Source organism: Lonchura striata, chromosome 6 (assembly GCF_046129695.1).
Source record: "Lonchura striata isolate bLonStr1 chromosome 6, bLonStr1.mat, whole genome shotgun sequence".
Taxonomy (NCBI): Eukaryota; Metazoa; Chordata; class Aves; order Passeriformes; family Estrildidae; genus Lonchura; species Lonchura striata.
In genome coordinates, this window is record NC_134608.1 from 17,448,478 (window position 1) to 17,469,439 (window position 20,962).

At 45.5% G+C, this 20,962-nt stretch overlaps 1 protein-coding gene across 8 annotated transcripts in view; it reads left to right on the top strand.

Annotated features, from left to right (window-relative positions):
* Positions 1-20,962, top strand: part of FOXN3 (forkhead box N3) — a 207,021-nt gene that overhangs the window by 63,797 nt on the left and 122,262 nt on the right. For 7 of the 8 annotated variants that reach the window (XM_021531918.2, XM_077783991.1, XM_077783990.1 and 4 more), the window contains one exon: positions 9,799-10,355. In XM_021531918.2, the coding sequence (XP_021387593.1) occupies positions 9,813-10,355 (543 nt within the window). In that variant the 5' untranslated portion in view covers positions 9,799-9,812. Of the gene's footprint in view, positions 1-6,988; positions 7,238-9,798; positions 10,356-20,962 lie in introns of those variants that run through there. The other variant, XM_021531917.3, reaches the window with a different exon arrangement.

Consider the following 20,962-nt stretch of genomic DNA (forward strand, 5'->3'; position numbering starts at 1 on the left):
CCTTTTTGTGATTCTCATTCCCATCCCACCAGGGGTGGGAGGAGTGAGTAAGCACATGCATAATACTTAGTTGCTGGCTGAGATTAAACCACAACATAGCCATAACATTTTTCGTCCTTGAAATGCTTATGGAAGTGCTAAACTGTGCTGGAGCTAGCTGAACCTAACAAAAGCGCTTAACTATCAATGTTTACAAGACTGCAGATTTAAAGAGAAAAACATTCCCAAGATTATTTCATAGTGCTTCAGCAGCTGAGGCCCAGCCCATCCTTGTGACATCCCTGTGAGAAACCTGTGGAATGTGAAATTTGCCTGCAAAAAGTCTGTGAGGTGCCAGATGCACTGTGAAGCTGCTCACTGAAGTTACCTGTTGCAGAAGGACTGGGGCAGTGCCAAAAGGCCTGGCAGGAATCAATGTCCCAGTGCATAAGTCAGTCCATTATAATAATGCACTCTTGTCACCGTAGAGAAGCCAAAAGCTGCTTGCAGGGAAACCCACCTCACAGGACACGAATGTAGCAGCCAGGGGGTGGTTCTCTGGCCACAGGGATTGTTGCTGGGGTGTGGGTACTTGAGCTGTGCTTTTTTGCTATGCCAGGTTTCCTCCTTTCTCCCAAAATCTTGCTTACCTGCTCTGCCTGATGGCTGCTCTCTGGTTCAGCCTTGGAGGCCACCTTACTTGTGGCTGTGGAGGGGAGCACAGAACAAGACAGAACCTTTCTGCAGATGGTACTGGCTCTTTTTAGTCCTTCCAGTTTTTCATTGCTTTCCATTCCTTGCTCCCTGGCACTTTTGGTGAGCTGGTCTGTAGCAGTAAAAACACACTAAGGATAGAAGTCTGCTTGTCCATCTTATGGTACTTTGTGTGTTTCCCACAACCTGCACCCTCTCAGCATCTCTTTGCAGACACAACTGTGGGTCAGCACAGCCATGCTTGTGCTTCATCCCTGCACTACCTCATACAGGCTCTCATAGCTGTCTCTGTGTTGCAATATGGGAATCTGTTTCACAGGATTTCCTCTGGGAGCAGTGTTCAAGAATTGTACAGGAAGAGTAGAGCCAAGTAATGAGTAGAGGAAAGGACCCTGAAATATCCCGTGCTACAAAAAGCTGGAAATCAAGCTGGGACTCACACAAGTATAGTTGTGGCTAGGAAATGCACCTGGCACAAGTAGATGGTCAGAGGAGAGAATAACTGCCTTCTGGCTCACAGCAGTGGTGATGTAAACTGTGTTTAGTGTCAGTTGCAGAGAACTTCAGTTGATGAGATGTGAACACAAATTTCACTACCTGAGAGGTCTTTTTGCAAATTTTAATTTTGCATGCATATATATACAAATAAAGGACAAATTCATAAAACAACTGATGAAGTGAACAGTTCGTATTCAGGAAAGCTAAGGCAAATTTTGAGAAGATGACTTTAAATAATTTTGTCTTAGTTTTAGAAATTCCACTTGGCAATGCAGTTTGGGAGTTTTATAAAAAGAACATGGTTTTCCATTGTAGTTTTCCCCAAAACTTCTGATCTTTGCTTTCTACAGTGTTTGCTGCTGCTTTTCCTGCACATTGGTTTTGAGAACAAAATACAGTTGATCTCTGGTTCTGCTGATTACTTGTAAGTTTGACTTCAGCTGCCAAGTAGTGAATACTGACGTTGAGGTAATGCTAGGCCACATCTTGTGGTATTACACCTTTACAACAGATAGCAGAGTTTGAGCACCAAACTCCAGAACATAGTTCCTTCATTTTTCAGCCTCTTTAAACACTGCATCTGTACTAGAAATACTGACTTGTATTACAGTTAATGTACCAACTGAGTTAGTTAGGTGAGTTCAGACCTTTATAGCAGAAGACTCCAGTAAAGATATGTTTATCCCAGCAACATTTTGCTTTCCCCTGACTAGGCTACTAAATAAGCTGCACTTGCAAAAGCTTCCCTTTCCCAGTATAAGCTAGGTTTGTGCTTTGGGTCCTTGTATGTTGGGTAATTACACTGTGAAAGTGTCTCTCATATGGACTCAATTTAACAAATATATGTAGGGCAAATGAGCATGCATGATGCTGTCCTCCCACCACACTCATGCACAGGAACACAATTGCTGGTAGCTTCTCAGTTGTATGTAATTTTTGCACTAAGTATACTCATTTTCCTAGAAACTGCAAGCGTTACTACGATAACATCGTAAATGTGCATACATTAATTTATAAAGGAGCTATTTAATAAAAACTGTGGATGTTATTGGAAGAAATTAATTTTATTTTAGCCTGTGAAACAGAAATACCATAGATAGTTTTGTTTCCTTAGACTTCTGACAAAGCTTTGTATTGGTGTTCCTTTTCTTACAGATTCAGTTCTGTTTCTGTTGGGTTTTGCCTGCTGGGGAAAATGAGAACTTGAAGACTAATTAAATGCAGGGTTGGGAAAATGCTTTGTAAATCTGATTCCATGTTCTTGAGTGAATGAGCAAAAGATAGATCTGTTGGTAAGCTGGAGTACGCTGGGCCTTCCCTGCATATGCAGCTTATAGCTCAGTGCTTGCTGTGGGTGAAGAAATGGGAAGGCATGCTTGCAAAAGCCATGGGACAGGCAGGTAGGGTACGACTGTGCTCAGAGCAGCTGCAAAGCCAGAGGTACTCTCTTTCAGGGCAGCAGGGCACTATTTGTCAGCCCATTAGGTGTGTTACCTCTGTACAGGGCAGAGACTCTGACTGTTCTGGTACTGTTCCAGGAATTCAGACACGGCTGTTTGTCTGCCCCAAAAGCAGGCATAGTGCAAAAAACAAAACCAGGCTGGTCTGCTGTGGTTAAAAATAAAGAAGTGTTGATACTGCAGGAGAAGACTGCTGAGAACAGGAGTTGTGAAAACGGAAATGAATAAACACTGTATTCATGATTTAGTTTTTATAAGTTCCTGAAGGTGTCCAATGTGCTTGTGCTCTGTAAAAGATTAAATCCATGCCTCAGAGAAAACAGAAGATTAGAATTATCAAGACTGATGAGGACACACCAGCCATTCTGCATGGGGGAAGAACTGACACATAACAAAATGATCAGTGTACAGGTGTCAGGGCCTGAGTTGTGTCCCACACTGGGGGTCTGATTGCAAGACTCAGCAGCCCTGTCCACATCACTCTTTGGAAAGTACATCAGGACCCTTAAGAATTAGGAGGGGTTTTTGGAACAGCTGTGTAATTCTAAATTCTAATGAGCAAGCTTTGATGGCAAACTTGCAGCAGACTTCGGGGAAGAAATCTGACTCTGATGTAGAGAGAAACATTGACAAGGACACCAGTCAATAAAGATATGGTAATTAGAGACCAAGTTAGGAAGAGGAGCTTAAAGGTGAGGATAAATAGTGCAGGACTCTTGAAGTGTGGCAGGTGAGGCCAGAAGGCAGAAAGTAGAAATATTTAACAAGGTTATGTGACATGGTGTCCTGCTTTTAGCTGAGACAGTGGTGCTGTATTTTTGGATTCAGTATGAGAATTAAGTTGATACCACAGTGATGTTTTAGTCATTGCTGTGTAGTGCTTGCCCTAAGTTAAGGACTTTTCAGTTTCCTGTGCTCTGACAGTGAGTCGTGCACAAGAAGCCGGGAGGGAGCATGGCCAGGACAGGGGGCCTGAACTAGTCAAAGGAATTTTCCATACCATAGAGCATCATGCCCAGTACATAAACTGTGGGGGAATTGACTAGGAGGGGCCAATTATTTCTTAGGGATGAACAGGGCATCTGTCAGCAGGTGGTGAGCAAATGTATTATGCATTATTTGTTCCTCTTGGGTGTTATTCCTCTTTCTGTCTCTTACTATTACTATCATCATCATATTTTCTTTTTTTTTTTTTTTTTTTTTTTTTTTTTTTTTTTTTTAATTATGAAACTATTCCTATCTCTACCCAAGAGTTAAGGGGGTTTTGTTTGTTTGTTTGTTTTTCTTTATTCTGATTCCTCTCCTCACTCTGTGTGTGTGGCAGGGGAGCAAATGACTGTGTGGTATTTAGTTGCTATCTGGGGTTAAACCACGACACATGGTCATAATACTAGCAAAGAAAGATGTTCCCAGCAGAGACGGAGATTGAGGGGAGAAGATGAGCCCATGACCCTTGCTGTGCTTGTGTGCTCGATGGCTTGTGGGAAATTTTCAGGGATTCCAATCTAGAAGAGGATAAGAGATAAAGGAGTATAGAGAGATGGCTGGAAATCCTCATTAAATAAGATACTGCAACATCTGCAGTTGGTATTCTGAAATCTGAGTGGAAAGATTAGGCTGTTGTATATTAGCCCACAAGGCTAAAGTGCAGCTCTGCACTGTTGGAACTTCTAATCAGCCTTCAGTGCGGCAAGTACTTTGGTCTTGATGTACAAACAGTTTCATCTATCAGTGTTGCAAATCTTATGCTAAATGAATTAGTATTATTGCTGCCTCAGAAATGGGGAAATCAACACATTAATAAATTTGGGGGCTTGCCTGAGATTACAATGAGTATTGAGTTACTTGATGGCCATACATTAGTTGTTCTGCTGCTGCTGTAGTCTCTAAGCCAGCAGTTAATGCTGTTTCAATGGAGCTGCATGACACTGTGTGCTCCTTTCTTAAATTAGTTGTATCAGGTATTCCAGCAAAGTGTCAGCGTCAGTCTCCCCAAGAGGCAAGCTAGTAGTGTTTACACTGTTGCTGGTATTTTAGTGCTCTGCAGGTCACCAGCTGTTGCTGTTGAGCTCAGGGGTAAGTGGGAGCCAGCAAGAGGCTGCCCCGCGCTGCTGCCTCTCAAGGGACACCTCAGCGGGGAGCGTGTGGCAGCCCTCTGACCCAGCGGGCAGTCTGTCCCCTGCTCTTCTAACCTCCTCCGCCACCTGCTGCTGGCCCCTGTGCTTGATCACGACGGCTTTTCTGTCCACACAGCAAACGTCTCACTGCGGCCCTTCAATGCAATCTCTAGTGTGCACTCTGGGGAAATTCCTACCTGCCATGGAAAAACCAGAAAACTCTGAAACGGATCGTATTCCACCAATATTCATGGGGAATTTGGCCTCTAATTCTGAACAGAACTGAGCTGAATAGGATGCATACATAATGTATTCAGGGTCTAATTTTCTTTGCATACTACCCTGCATCTCATGAGGCTTCCCCCTTCTCACTTCAGAAATACTTCTCATTAGCTGAATTCTTCTTGGTAGTCTTTCAAGACACTTGACTTTTATAAGTGATAATAAATGCAGTAAATCTCCTTGCTTGCCAATAAAGAGGCATGTTGATTCACTCAGAAAAATGTCTGAAGCATTTGGAGTAAATTCAGGTGGGCGGAGTTATGACTTGATAATTTAGTTTGGGTTTGAAACCAAACGGCCATGAGATAAGAACTGTAAACTAATGGTCCTGCTGACTGTTGGAGTGTTAGGGCTGGTGGAGTCACAGGGCAGGATTGCCAGTGGGTAACGATGATACTCTGCTGCCTGATAGGTATTCTTCCCATTCTGCAATTCAGCTGCTGGTGTGTCTTCTTGCAAATATGCAAGAATGTGAAATAGCAGTTCACTGGGTAGGGGAGGGAAAGCTATCGGCAAAAGAAGTCTTAGCCAGTTATGACAGGAATTTCTAGTTCCAGCGAATCAATGAAATGGTTCTTACCCCTGCACTTTGAGAATGAGGTGCTTGCCACTCTTACCTAAAACTGGGAATTTTGTGAGTGTTAAACAGATTAAAGGAGGTAACCCATCCATTGGGAAATAATGCAAAATTCCCTAAAGGTCTTGAGGCAGCTGTTCTAACATTTCTAAATAAAACAACTAAAACGTTTTCCTTCCTAGCTTAGTGACAATTTATGTGTCCAGGGAGGACTGCACTGGGAGGGATACCTGTATTTCTGACTTAAGTGATATTATACATTTTTGCAGCAGGCATTTGCTAGTGGAAGGAGACTATATTTTATAGTATGCCAAATCTGCAAGAATTGTTTACCCAGAGCAGAAAATGTTTGATTTTTGTGGACCAGCTACAAAACAGTTCCATGTACTTGTTTTGCGGGTAGACAGCCATACTTTAATTTTGTGCTGCAAATCACTGAAGCTACTTGTGATCTGGCATGTAACATATAGGAGACTGTACGTTCAGCTAGTGCTGTCTAGATTGGACAACTTCTGTATTTTTAAATCAAGTTAGTTCCCTTCAATTAATTCAACTCATGGCAAGGATTTTTTACTCAAGTTAATACTAGTCATGTCAGCGTATGATAGCAGAGGAGAAAATGCACCATATTTCCTAACTGAGTCAAGCCTTTTTTTAAAGCAGATTTCCTTCAGGAAATATCCCCCCCATCGGCAGTTACTGCAGATTCTGCAACACGGTTCTTTACTGCGCCCCGCACACACAGCAGTGGCCGTAGGTTCCCGATGCCCGGAGCCAGCGGCGGAGCCGCCGGGCGGGATCCCGCGCCTGCCGCTGCCCGCAGGGCCCGGCTCCCGCTCACACAGCGGGGCAGGTGCCTGGCTCCGGCCGGCGGGCTCGCCCGTTTTCGGCAGGAATTACCTGCCCACTGGGAGGTGTTGAGAGATGCCTCCCCGCTCCTCTTGCGGGAGAGGTAGAAGCAGGGTTCCGCTATGCTAAGCCGTGGGCTCCCGGGGCTCGTCAGTGCCTTCGCGGTTCAGCCGGGGTCGGCCGGGCCGGGCGGGGGGAAAGGAGACTCGCACAAGTGGGAGCGCCGCGGCTGCCGGTTCTCTGCGTATCGGGACTTCCCCAGCTCCTCCCGCCGACCTCGGACAGCCGCCCGGCCCCGGCCGGCGCCGCCGGCCCGGCACGGCCCGGGCGCCGGGCGGGGCGCGGGCGGGCGAGCGCCGTGCGGGGGGCACGGCCGGGTCCCCGCCGCCGGCCGGCGGGAACCACCGCCCTCCCCCAGCGCCGGCGGCCCTCCCTTCCGCGGCTTCTCCCGGCGCGGCTGGCCCAGCCCACGTTTTCCCTCTCTCCCCTCCCTCCGTGGTCATGTGTCGCCTTTTTTGTTTGCAGTGGAAACAATTTCTCGCTCTCGGGCTCGCACCGAGGCGGACCGCTGCCCGTCGGGAGCGCGGGGCGGGCGCGGGGCAGCCGGGCCCCATGCAGGCGGCGGAGCCCCGTGCGCCGGGACCCCCGCGGCACCCCCGGGGCTCGGGCTGAGGCGGGGGCGCGCCATGCCTGGCTCCGTCAGATGAAACTTTGTGCCACTGCCATGAAGGGACCGCGGTGAAACCGCCGCCCCCCGCCAGGTAAGTTGCTGCCGTTGTTGCCGTTGTTGTTGGCGGGGGTTGCGCGGGGCGGTGCGGGCCGGCCGCGGGCAGCGGCGCGGTGCGGTCCCGCCCGGCTCGGCCCGGCCCCGCGCCACAACTTGGTCGGGAGTTGGTGCGCGGCCCGGCGTGCGCGCCGCCGTGACCCCGCCGAGCCCCGGCCGTGCCCGCGCCGCGGGGCCGCGCCCGGCGCGAGCTCGTCCCGCCGGGGGTCCCGGCAGCGCCCGGGCGAGGGCCCCGGGGCACGCACGCGCACGTGCGGCGGGGCGCGCGGGGCCGCGCGGGCCGGTGACACCTGGCCGGCATTGGCGGGGCGCGCGGCGCGCGCCGCCCGGCCCGAGCAGCCCCGGTCGCCTGGCAACGCCATTGATTGGCTGCGGCCGCGGCCAATGGGCGCCCGCCCCCTCTCGCGGGGGGTGCGGTGGGAGCGCGGGCGGGGGGCCCGCCCCGGCGCGCCCCCCTCCGGCCGCGGCGGGCGCGTGTGCGGGGCGCGCCGCCGGAGCCGCCGCGCGCCGGACGCGTCCGTGCGGGTCAAACGGCGCTCGGCGGCACCGGCGCGCTTTTGTCTGCCGGCGGCGCGCCGCTGCAGCTGCCGCGGGCCTCGCTGGCAGCCCCCCCGTGCCCCCCCGTTGTGGCCCCACTCGGGCCCCGCCGCCGCGGGGACTGCCCCGGGCACCGCGCCCGCCCGCTCGGCCCCGCTGGGAGCCGCTCTTCGTGCGGGCGCCGCCGGACTTCCGCGCCCGCCCGAGGGGGCTCCGCGGGGCCGCGGCCGCCCGGTCACCCCCGCTGCCTGGAGCGGGGGGAGAGAGAGAGACGGGAAAAAAATCATGAAGTGATACGGCCCTTTGGGAGGATACTGGCAAATAAGGAAATTAAACAGAAAGAGAGCAGCGTGTTGTCATAGCAACAGTGCAATTAAATTACTTTACTGTCAGCCATCATATAATTTTCCTGTTTAGAAGCTCATGGGACGGAACTTCCATTTGGAGTCCAAGTTAAGTGTGAGGCTTAGGTATGCAATGCCAGTGCCCCTGGACGCTGACGATCCCCTTGTTTACCTTCTGCTTGGGCTGGATGCAGTTTTGAAAACTAGGAAGTGGGGCCGACGCAAGTTTGGCCTCCTGGTGTTTACATCTGCCTCGGTATTTTTTCCTTTTCCAGATACTTACTCATGTAAAACTGCACATTTTCACTGAAGATGTTGAGTGTATTGATGTGCTTCCGTGCAGAAAAGTTCTCTGTGTTTCAGTTTAAGTAAATATCTCCTTTGGTGTAACTTCATTATAGAAAGACCCAAAGAACTTAAAAGTTTTCGGTTTTGGCCACTTAGGACAGCTAAATTAAAGTCCATTATTTCTTTTTCCCATAATGGGTGTGTTGCTCTATTTGTCCCTGCAGACAGATAGTTCATTCTGTTGTTACCTGTAGCTTTTTTTGCCTTTAATTTATGGTATCGACTCTGTGACTGCATGAGTTCAGGTAACTGCTGGGGTTATGTTTTAGGTACAGGGAATAATTTCGTTCTTGTTCAGTCTTTGTGCAGAACATTTCGTCCATTTAAATTCTGTTATTAACTCAGTCCAATTTTTGTTCCACTTCTGTTCACATCTCCAGAGCTAATTCCTGGCAGTTTGACTGTTTGTAGGAGCTAAGGGAGCCTGTCTCCTGCTTCTGAAGTAGAATTGTTGGGCTCATCTGCTTCTCTCGAATTGGGCAGGGTCCCAGCTTCACTTTGCTTCGGAAGTGCTCAGGTCATGCCAAGCATTAGTGCTCACAGGTGTCCCCCCAGGGCCTGCTGGTGCAGTACCCTCCGCAGCTCACCCCACCTCTCACAAGCCATTGTTGAGCATCACAGTGGTCTTTCTGACTCTTTTTTTCTACTGTGTTTGAAATAAGTTCAGTTTATGCTAAAATCTTCTCTGTTTACATACATTTTTAAAGTGCTCTTGTGCTCTGGCATTTGCCTCCCCATTTTTTGGCCCTGGCCCCAAAACAACCAGGTGTTGCTTTCCCTCCTCCTTTCTCCTGACTTTGCTGGTTTTGAAGTTCTGCTCTTATTTCTGTGTTTTGGTGCAGCCAAGTCAGTATGGATATTTTTCTGCCTATGCCTTTTTCCAGTGTGGTGCTGTTGTATTGTCCTCAAATGTGAAACAGCTGATATTGAAAATCTGAAGCAACTGGCCATATGTCACTCTTACTATTTTTTAAATTCATATCCTTATTAAAGTGATACAATTGTGGTATTCAATGGTTTGAAAACACCTCTTCCTCTTTAAAGAGACATGGTTTGGAATTTCCTGTGTGGGGCTTCATGTGCATGCAGAACTGAGGTGTATCTAGATCTTATTCAATCTACTGAAATTTCTTCCCTTGTACTGACTTTAAATAATTTTATTCAACAGTTGTGGATGTGTGTTATGTGAAGCTGCAGATGGCAAAAGCCAAGTGACCAGTTAGGGAAAAGCTGTCAAATTGTTACACAGGCACTTTTTATGAGCTAACTTTTCTCTCTTTCTCTCTTTTCTTTGGATTCACTCTGCCAGGAACTGCTGTCTAAATGGGTCCAGTCATGCCTCCCAGTAAGAAGCCAGAGGGCTCAGGAATTAGTGTTCCCAGTGGATTGAGCCAGCGTTATCAAGATAGCGATTTATCAAAGGCACTTCATGATGACGAGGACCTAGATTTTTCTTTGCCTGCCATCAGATTAGATAAAGGGGCCATGGAAGATGAAGAACTAACTAATTTGAACTGGTTACATGAGAGCAAGAACTTGCTGAAAAGCTTTGGGGACTCAGTGTTAAGGAGCGTTAGCCCTGTTCAGGACATCGGTGATGACACGCCGCCGTCTCCTGCCCACTCCGACATGCCCTACGATGCCAAGCAGAACCCCAACTGCAAACCTCCTTATTCCTTTAGCTGCCTCATATTTATGGCCATTGAGGATTCGCCAACCAAAAGACTGCCTGTAAAGGATATATACAACTGGATCTTGGAACACTTTCCATATTTTGCAAATGCACCCACTGGATGGAAAAATTCTGTGAGACATAATCTGTCCTTGAATAAGTGTTTTAAGAAAGTGGACAAAGACCGAAGTCAGGTGAGTTTGGAACTATGGGAACCTCTCTGGCTCCGAAAATATTCACCTGCTAATCCCAGAATATGTCCTTAACAGTGAAGTATAGAATGTGTAACCCTGCGCCTGGTAATGTAGTTGATTAAGTTCAGAGAGCCAACATTTCTTTAGCATTGCTCATTCTGATTTTATTCAATTAATTGTCTAGACATCTGTAAGAAAGTGTTGGGTGTGTGTGTGTGTGTGTTTTTTCCCTCCAGCTGGTGTCTTCATGCATAGTGGTTAAATATTGTTTTTAGTTATCATGCTGTGGTAATGGTTTCCAGCTATACTAGATGAATGTAATCATGTTATAAATAGGCTGCTTGCTGTTCTTGGCTTATACAAATGTATAGTGAAAGGGTATGCCTTATGTAAGAGTCCATCGTTATTGCCCTGGTCTGTGTTGTAATTAAAAAAAAACCTTTCTTTTATACAAGGAGGGTAATGGTGATGAAACTTTGTTCCTTTTCAGTCGAGTTTTAGAGAAACTCTTCAAAGAGTGGAGGCAGGTCTGGGATCAAAGGTGAAGGTTACCAGTCACCAAAATTTCTGACATTCTTTGAGCTCAAATAACTTCTGCAACTGGTGTAGAGCAGAAGCCCTGGGAGCACATCTTTGCTTTCTGGTCTTGGTTGTTGTCCCCATACTTCACTGCTGATTCTCCAGCAGCATCTGTAGGAAGAGGCAAGGGAATGGGAAAGTGAGTGGAGTGGTGGAGGCAGTCCCTTGCATAGCCTTTTACTCTGTCAGTCTGCCTGGGAGCAGGAATCAATTTCCAAAGGGGACCTTCTGAAGAAGCAGTGGACTGGATGAATCTTTGGCAAAGTACGAGTATACTGATAAAAATACCAGCTTGCAGATTAATTTCAGAGGCCTTCTCACGGCTTAGGGAAATAAATAGCAGGTAAAATCACATCACTCATGATCTGTCTCTAAAATTGGCTGAAGATCAGAAAGTGAACACTTTCCCCTGGCAGAACTCAGCTTTTGTATTTCAGTGAATTAAATGCTTTGATTGTCTTGTAACTTGTTACCCTGAAACTAGACTTCTCTTGGTGGTGCTGTTCTCCCTATTTTGTGTGCAATTTAACTTCAAAAGTTCTGGAATAGAAGCTCAAGTAACTCTAGAGGAAGAGTCATACACTATTGTAAACTAGCAACTTTTCATTTTTGATGAGTTAACTTTCTTTACTACAGAGCTTTCATTTTTAAAGGATTGACATGTCTATCTTTCTCTTCTTTCTTTTTAAAAAGTATTATTACTTAGAATCCACTGTCCCCATATTGCTGATCACACACTGTATATTTGTATTTTTATCAATTAATTGCTGTGAAAGCTCATGTGTGAGATGAAAAAAAAATCTTTTCCCAAACTGGATCTTGTTTTGTGTAAGCCAGAGTTTTAAATTCTGGTTTGGAAGTGAGACTGTAATAACAATGCTACAACAGACTTTTATGACTCTGTCCAGACTCTAAGAAATCTTCATACAATGCATTTAAAAAAACACCAAAATATGGTAATTGGCAAGGCGTGTGTTTAACTCAGCCATTTGTGTTTTGTTCTGACCCTCTTCCTCTGTTTACAAGTTGACTATTTGGATTTCAGCTTCCTGCTATGAGGAACTTGTTTTCATGTCTATCTGTCAAATATCTGGCCATCCACTGGGCTCATCTGAACAATACCACGCTGCACTGCTGCTCCGTGGGGACGTGGCGCAGCACAATGCATGACTGGTCACCCACGTCTCAAATTCGTGATTACGGCCATGGTTACATAGCTAGACAACAAGGTGTGGTGGGAGGCCTTGCCTGAATGAATCACAAGGTGGAGTTTTATTAATTCCAGGAAAATCATAGATTTTTAGAAAGAATTTCTTCTGCTTCCTGAAGATGCTAATAACTGCAGGTAGCTAGCTTTAAGGTGAATGAAAAGGGAATCTCAAATGTAAAATGCACCACAGCAGGTCGTTCAAGTCCCCTGCTGGGTTTTTCTTCGTGTCCTGGCCAAGGGATGTGGTAGACAGAGTTCTGAGTGCAGAATTGGCCCTGGGTCAGAGTTGCTGAATCAGGTGCTTGACAGCTAATTTCGGACTTGGAAAGCAGTAAATGTCAGCTGATGGCTTTGAAAATACCTTCATGTGTGTGCGCACACACTTGGACTTGATTTGGTACCTTGCAGCAAATATCTTTGCTGTTCAGAGGGTGTCCATCTAAAGGGTTCTCTGGTTTTGGTATGGGGCTTGGGGCAGGGGAAAGGAGAGCTGTAAGGAATCATTTTATACTACTTATCCTTTGCAGACAGTTTTTGCAAATTGCAGCGTTGGGGTCTGCCTGTTTTACTGGTTTTACGTGAAAAAAAAAAAAAAACCACCAGCATTTAGCAAATGGCATGTTATGAAATGCTTACAAGATGGGCTCTGAAACATGTACAGTATGGGGGGAAGGAGTTAGTGCTGGGAATTGCAGGCATTTGCCGGTTGATGTGCATTGACACATTGTGAAAAGCTAGAAGCTTTTCCTCTCATAGTTGTGCTTTCCAGTGTTTGTTTATGTAGCCTTTCAGTAATCATTTTTCTAAAAAAAGTTCTGCTGAACACTTAATTCTTTTTTGAACTCCCTCTGCATAGTAGTTTTCTCAGTCTTGAGTTCCACTAGTTTATATTCATGGGGCAAAATATGAATCTAGTAGTCTGCAGCTTTTTCTGCCTGCATATGAATTCTTGAATTTCCTGATGTGAGATCATTGTAATGGAGAGGGGGAAAAAAAGGGCAGGATTCATCACTTTTTTTTTGTACTTGCCCTATCCTGGTGCTTTTAGGTCTGGTGTGGAATGTGGAAGAGAGGATTTGATTTTACATTGCTGCTCTTCCACATCAGCTGCAGTGCCATCAGGCTTACCTGGCAAACCATGAGCCTGGCTGTTCATGGAACTGACAACGAGGCTGATCTGGATTGAGACAGAGCACTGGGCTGAAGAAGGGAAAATGCTGAGCCCTTGATTGTACAAACCTCTTTGCATTGAGCTCAGCAGTTTAATAATAGTTGGCCAGAGTATGAAGTTATCACATGATGGGGAGTAGATGTGGAGTTCCCTGGCTTTGTTTATACTGCCAGACCTGTGAATTCACTTGTTCAGATTAATCCTATTGTGGACGTACAGATCTAAATGTCCTGTAGTCTGTGTCCCACTTAGTACAGCCCGTTAGTCCATGACTTCCCTACCATCTGGTCCTTGGCTGTAGAGAGGAATTTTTCTTGTATATGTGTCTCCATAGCAACGAGTTTGCAGTTGATATGGAAAGTAAGCAGTTGCCCTAGCAACGGAGTTACTGATGTGGCAGCTTCTCTGCTTGCAGGGAAAGGGCTAAGCTAGTTCAGACCCATTATGTAGGTTTGCTGTGATTATAGCTATGCCCACTAGTGCTGCTCAAGCTAAGGGGCGGCTGAAAAATTTTGTTACAAGCCCTATTTCTGCCTCCCTTGAAAATCTGATTTATTTGTGTAGGGATTCCTGCTTTGAACAAAGGCTGGTAGGATTGTCTTTCCAGGGTGTGTGATGTGCTTGTGCCTTTTATGAATTCAAACTTCCTCAGTCATCTTTATCAGATGAGGGGAAATGATGTTTGACCTTGCTCGTTTTGCTGCAGTATTTTTGTCTCAGTGAACAGCCCACGGTTATAAAGGTTGGAGCTTTTGTCCTCATGCTTCTCTCTTCTATTTTGCTGTTTTTCCCCTGGTCTCTGCTTCTTTGGGCATCCATCCTATCAAGAGGGCTCCTCTTTGTGTCTGCTCTGCATTGTCTGAGATAGGGAAACACACACATGTTGTGTGCATGCTGAAGAAATTCAAGTATCTGAAAGGTTTATTTGGCACTTATGCTGAGGGATGTCTTAATAAAAGTGTAATGAGGGTAAAGGATATGGTTATGGGGATGAGAGAAGAAAATTCTCCTTGCTTGATGTGGAAGTTATTCTTAGAAGTATGTGGTCCATAATTGGGTCACGGAGATCCAGCCAGGCTCCTCCTCCGTCTGGAGCAGACTTTGAGATCTGAGGGCTCCTGAGTGGTCCTTGAGCTTTGCAAGAGCCATGTCCAACTTGTCCTCCTCTAATGCGCTGTCTCTCATAAGTGCTCTGCCAAGGCATCTTGACAGGAGCCCTAGGAAACCCTTTGGGCACTGGAGACTTCAGGAGTGCCTCCTGCAAATGTCTTTCCTCTGATGTGATAATATCTGGGCTTTTGACAGTTAAAATCCTGTGGGAAGATCAGTGCTAGCTGGAGTGAGAGGAAAAGGACCCTTCTTGTTCTTTGTTAGAATCTCCTGATCCAATCTGCATATGCACAAAGGTGAGGGAGACAGGACCCTGTCCTCCCTTTTTTAATGTCACTGAGGTTTCCTGTGAAAGTTCAGTTCCACACTGGAGACAGGAAATAATCTTTGTTTTTAATGTTATCACCTAGACTGATCCAAATGACACAGTTGTCAGACTTTCACTGCATTTATAACATCTGGAAGCTGAAGTGAAAAAATACCAAAAATAAAACCCAACAAAACAACCCCTCAGATTCATGTTAAAGGCTTCATGTTACGTAGACTCCATTAAAAAATTAATTTGCTAAATAAGCTGGTGCAACTGTTAATTATTAAAAGGATATTTAACTGGAATTTGTCTAGTTTAACTTGAAATGCATTTTCTATACTTTTGTCTGTCATACAAAAAAGCTCTCTAATATCAGAAATTTTCTCCTCAAATTTGTGTGTAGAGAAACAAAGTTCATTTCTTTCTAGAAAAATCATAAAAGTCTCTAGAACCATACTGTAAAAGAAGTTGCAAGATATTAGACAATTTATGGAGAACTTTTCTTGAACCCTTTGGTTTTATTTTTGAATTGCAAACTCAAGAATTATACAGAATATTTAAATAATAGATTTCCTAAAGCTGTGCATGGAAATAACGTTCTTCATTTCAGTGGCTTCCAGCTGCTTGACTTAACATCAGAGCTAACTCTTTGTACAGGAATCTGCCTAAATTAACTATTTTAGAGCTGTACAAAGCACAAGCAGTTCTTTTCAAGTAATGACAGGAGAGCTGGCAATATCCAGGGAATCCTCTGAACCTTATATCTAAGGTATTTGTGTTATCTTGCTCTCAGTTAAGATAGCCTGCAGGCAGGTGCCCTGCTTTGTAACTGAGGTGTTGATTGCACAGTGACAGGCCATTGACCTACCAGGGAAGATTGGCCACTTAGGTTAAATAAACTGGAGTAAAGGGCCGTGTCTGTGCTCCTCATTCATAGCAAAGATGATGCAAAGTGTGTTAAGCAGCACTGAAAGAGTGTAGAAAATCAGGAGTGAGCTGCTCTTTACCCATTGGGTTTGGGCTGTGGTGAGGTTGGTGAGTCCATTTCCCAGCTGTGTTTGCACTCCATCACCTTCCTGGCACATGAACTTTTGTGTGTCTGTGACACACAACTGATATGGCTGGGTTTATCTTCTACTCTTCTTTTAATTCTTGTGTTGTTTTTCAGCTCAAGTCCTCAGTTCAGGTTACAGTGCAGTCCAGATGACAGTTATTCAAATGTGACAAGGGGAATAGAGGTGATGAGGAGGCTGGGCATTGCCAGTTGAGATTGCTGAGACGAGCCATTCCTTACAGAAGAAGGGCTGGCAGCTGCATGATGCTTAGTGGGGTAATGGATGTAGTCCCTACCCCAAGGTAAAGATAAAATGCGAACAGAATTTTAAATGCAATAGGACACTTACTTCTGCTGGAGGTGTTTGTTTTGGTTTCCCTATAGGAGCAGGACTGTGCTGTTTGCTGTTCAAGTGGTCTGTGTTAGTGACTGTTCTTGGTGTTTTACAGCAGATTTGAAGTGATCAGAGTCTGGGCTGCCATTCTCATGCATGAACCTGGCTGCCTGTTCCCTTTTCTGGGAGATGAAATTGATCTGGGGCTGTATTGCAAGCCCCTCTTCAGCTCAGACTTGGCACATGTATCACTGTGTAATGAGCAGGCTGAAAACTCTTTGTATATTTTTTGTTTAGGTTATTTTTCATTGGGCTAATTTAGCTGGATTAATTTTCAGCTCCCTGTTTAGTTCATGGTTACTGTGGTCAGAGGAACACCAGTGTCAGCACAGGCTGTAGGCTCAGCTCTGTTTAATCTGGCATGAAGCTGTGCCTGCGGCTTCCAGCCAGCTCAGAGCTGACCTGGTGACAGCAGGAGAAGATGGCAAAGGGAAGAGGTGAAGGATGTTCTCACCTTTGAGAGCACAGGCTGCACTTAAACCACTGTGGCTGCTTGTATGTTCAGTCAGATACATGCTTGGTACTGGATTGGGTCCCTAAGACATGGGTGAAATGGTCGAACAAAAACTGCACCAGGATGTGTGCACATACGTGTTTTTTCAAGATTTGTTTCTGTTGCTCAAGGTTCTTCATTTTGGCAGTAGAGGTGGCTCTGTGTGGACCTGTGCTGTGCATCTTCTGAAATGCTGTTATGGAAGAGGAAAGGATGTCTATAAAATCAATCGTCAGGCTTTTCCCATGCTGCTGTCATTTACATCCTCATCACCTCCTGTGTTTCTTTCCAATTGTCAGAGAAATAATGAAGTGCCCTTGTCACTGCCAGCAAAGGAATCACAGATCTTGGAGCTTCACTCTGGTTTGAGCAGAGGAGACCTGATGATGGGCTGAAGCATGTGGGCACACAGGAACACTTTTACATGTCCATTAGTGAATGTGGCAAGGCATGCCCCCAAGCAGCACGCCCACGATGGTGGCTGTACTAACTCCAGCTGTAGCTGAATATCGGAGATGAACTGGGCTTGCTGGTGTGTGGCTGAGTGTATGCACTTCTGTCTTACACTTCAGTTCTTCAGCAAAACATCAGAGTATCCATTTTAATTACTAAATATGTGTCCCTTAGACTTCCCCTTTCCTTTTCTAAAAGGGAAGTGTTTTACATTGTCTGAAAGTGCCCAGCAAATTGTGCTGTGTGGCTGGGCTTTTCCTGGGTGAAGACCTTGAGAAAAAACATTTGAAAGTCTTCTCTTGGAGAGAAAGTCTTGTCTCTCAAATCAGCAGTTGAAGCGGTTGAAAATAATTGAGGAGTTGAGGATACACTTCAAGCAGCCTGAAGCAGCCTTCGAGTTGCTGGAGAAGTTACCTTTCTTTGCTCTGGATTCAGGCAGTTACTGTGTCCCCACTGAACCTTAATTCAGTCCTGCAGCATGACCATATTTCTGGTAGAGTCATTCACATGACTGGCCCAGTGGGGTCTGGGCAACAGTCTGTAAGTTGTTTATACCTGCTCCTTCCGTGTTATTTTCAGCTAATTGCTGTGTCTTCATCATAAATCTAATTAATACAAATGAATGGTATAGAATAACATAAGCCAGAATCCTTATGAAGAAGGGACTGTGTGACTTTTTAATTTAGCTGGTTGTCATTTGTATGTTGAGCAGTAGTGGGTTAGCATACAAGAGTTAGTTGACTTCTGTCATTGCAAGACTGGGCAGACTTGCTAGATGAGGTCATGGTGCAAGCGCTTCATGTAGCTGTAACAAAGCAGTATGTCGTGAAGCTCAAAAAGTCCAAGTGTTAGGTGCTCCATCTGGGTTGGGGCAATCCCAGTTATGAGCACAGACTGGAGATGAGGTCATTGAGAGCAGCCCTGCAGAGAAGGACTTGGAGGTTCCATGGCTGAAAAGCTGGACATGTACCAGCAATGAGCTCTTGCAGGCCAGAAAGCCAGTTCTCTGCTGGGCTGCATCCAAAGCAGCATGGGCAGCAGGGCAAGGGAGGGGATTCTGCCCCTCTGCTCTGCTTTTTTAGGCCACCTGCAGTGCTGCATCAGCTCTGGGGTCCCCAACATTGTAAGGATGTGGACCTGTTGAGGAGGGACAAAGATGATCAGAGGGCAGAAGCATGTCTCATGAAGACAGGCTGAGAGAACTGGGCTTGTTCAGCCTGGAGAGGAGAAGGCTACAGGAAGATCTCATTGCAGTCTTCCATTACTTAAGGGGACTTAAAAAAAGTGGGAGAGGCACTTTTTATACATGCAGGGAGTGACAGGACAAGGGGGAACAGTTTTAAATGAAGAGAAGAGATTTAGATGAGATGTTTGGAAGAAATTCTTTACTGTGAAGATGGTGAGGCACAGGCACAGGTTGCCCAGAGAAGGTGTGGGTACCACATCCCTGAAAGCGCTCAAGGCCAGGCTGGATGTGGCTTGAAGCACCCTTGGGTCTGGTGGATGGCATCGCTGCATATGCTGGCTGAGTTGGAACTAGATGATCTGTATGTCTCTTCCAAACCTAACGCTTTTATGATTCTATTCAGTTACTCTTGTGAACACAGATTTGTTTAAGGAAAAGCCCCATGTGGCTGCCTCTGGTTAAGTTTTGCTTAGCAAGCATCTAGGGAAAGACGTGGCCCATATGCTTATATGTATTTTTAAGCTAATAAAGCTTTTTATCACTTAAGTAATTTGCTTTTGTCTTTTGATATGTAGAGGTTTGTAAGAATCTTGCTGGTTTTGTGATACTTTTAGTTTGTCAGTATTTAAGTAGTTTAAAAACAATAAGATTTTGATTTCTTTAGTAGCAACAACTGGCTTGTTATGATTCAGTAGTTAAATTTTGGTCTCAAGGAAAAAGCTATTTAGCTTTCTAGCATGTGTCATTCAATCTAACTCCTTAAAGTTTCTTCTCCAACCATTCCTCACCTGTTCCAGTATCTCAGAGCTGGCTTAAAGCAGGGTACCCTCTTAGCTCCAGAGATGAGAAATTATTTTGGGTGGGCTGGGGAAGAGAGGAATTGGCAGAATTGATTGTCTGGCGGTGCTTCATTGATGAGCAGCAGAGAAACATGGGTGATTGGTTCAGGTGCAATTATGAGTCCCTGACACTTGAGCTCTGATGTCCTTAAAGTGGATCCCAGATACGTGCTCAGATGATTTTTTTCAGTCTTGTAGCTTAGTTTTTTGAACTAAATTCCTGTGTCTTTTCTTTAGCTTGGAAGAATTCAGGCACAGAAATAATGCCATATGCTTTCTCTAATGGTGTGGGCAAAGGCAGATATTCTGGAGGACCAGGTATGTTGCTGTTGGAGAGTGGCCCTGTGGATGGTTTCAGCAGTCTGGCTGCCCTGGGACTAGCTGGCCTCATAGATGGGGTAAGAAAGACCTTCCTCAGGTGTGCTGCTTCTAGTGAGAGCTTCCTGACATGTTTTCACTTGGGGCAAAGTCAGCGTCCAGGACTGAAACTCACAGCAATTCTTATCTTTAATTTCACAAGAGAGCATAGATTACTTTGGCTCTGCCATGCCATCGTATCCATGATTCCTGTTAGCCTGCAGCCTTTGGATCTCGGTGATCAGGTGGCTGGAGCTGCTGAGTTCTTTGGTAGCTGGGGTAGTGCACCCACACACGCTCATCATCACTGCCATCTCTGGCCATTTATTGCAATGGCTATAAAACAGTGGTTATCCTTTCTGGAGAGTAAGCACATTTATTAGAGTCTTGATCCTGGAAAAGTTTATCTACATGCTGGCAACAAAACTGGCTATTAAAGACTCCCAATATTCTTGTAGTTGTAAGTGGTGTCAAACTCATCAGTGACAGAGGTCATATAAGATAAGCAACAGGGGAGGGAAAGAAAGGGAGTGACCTTCCTGCTTTGGCATACAGCATTTTTTTGTCCTGAATTTTTTTTGGGTCATTGTTGGCCCTTCTTAGCCTGAAACATTACTTGGGTTTTTTTGTGTTCTCCCACCAGTTTGGACTTCTAAGTTCAGAAAAGCTGCTTTTGATTTACTCTTTTGAGTATCAACAACAGAATTGGGACTGAGAGCTGTGGAAAGTAGCTGTTGTGGCCATAAATTATGCCTCTGGATCCTGCTTTGTTATCCCTCATAATAATTTTGGAGACAGTATGTTTTAATTAATTTTGTTAAATTAATTTATTTCTGTTCAGTTGTTCACATTCCATTTGGACCATTATGGAAAAATTGGGAACTAGTGTAGGAATTTTTAGGAGGACTCATTCTAACGATCTTAAATGTGAATGGGTTTTTCCTTGGTGCAGTAGAAAAGAAGCCAAATTGCTGCCCTTAGCCAGTGACTTAAGATACCAAAACACTATCTACGGCATGCTGAATTGCTATATTTCATTGCAGCAGTGAAGAGTAGCAATTTACCCCTAGCTGAGAGCTCTCAGGATTTTGAAGCACCAGTGTAACTTGTAAAGACGACTGCTGGTAAGGAGAGGAATGAACAGGCTTCTGTACAGGGAGGTCTCAATGGCATGGAGAATTGTCTGTGCCAGTACATGGAGCAGAAACTTACTGATGAAATTTTGCATAAGAGAATCCAGTTGAATGGTGAATTCACACTCATTCAAGCTTTGAGCAGAAAATTAGCCTGTGTTCCAGAGCTATGTTTATAAGATCCCACAGCTGCCTACTTGTGGGAAGGTACTCATGGAGATGAAGTAACTATTATGAATATATTTCTGAGTTTACAGTTGGAAAAAAGTGTCTACAGTGCAACTTACAGGGGCTGTGGGGGTTAATGCAAGACTCTAG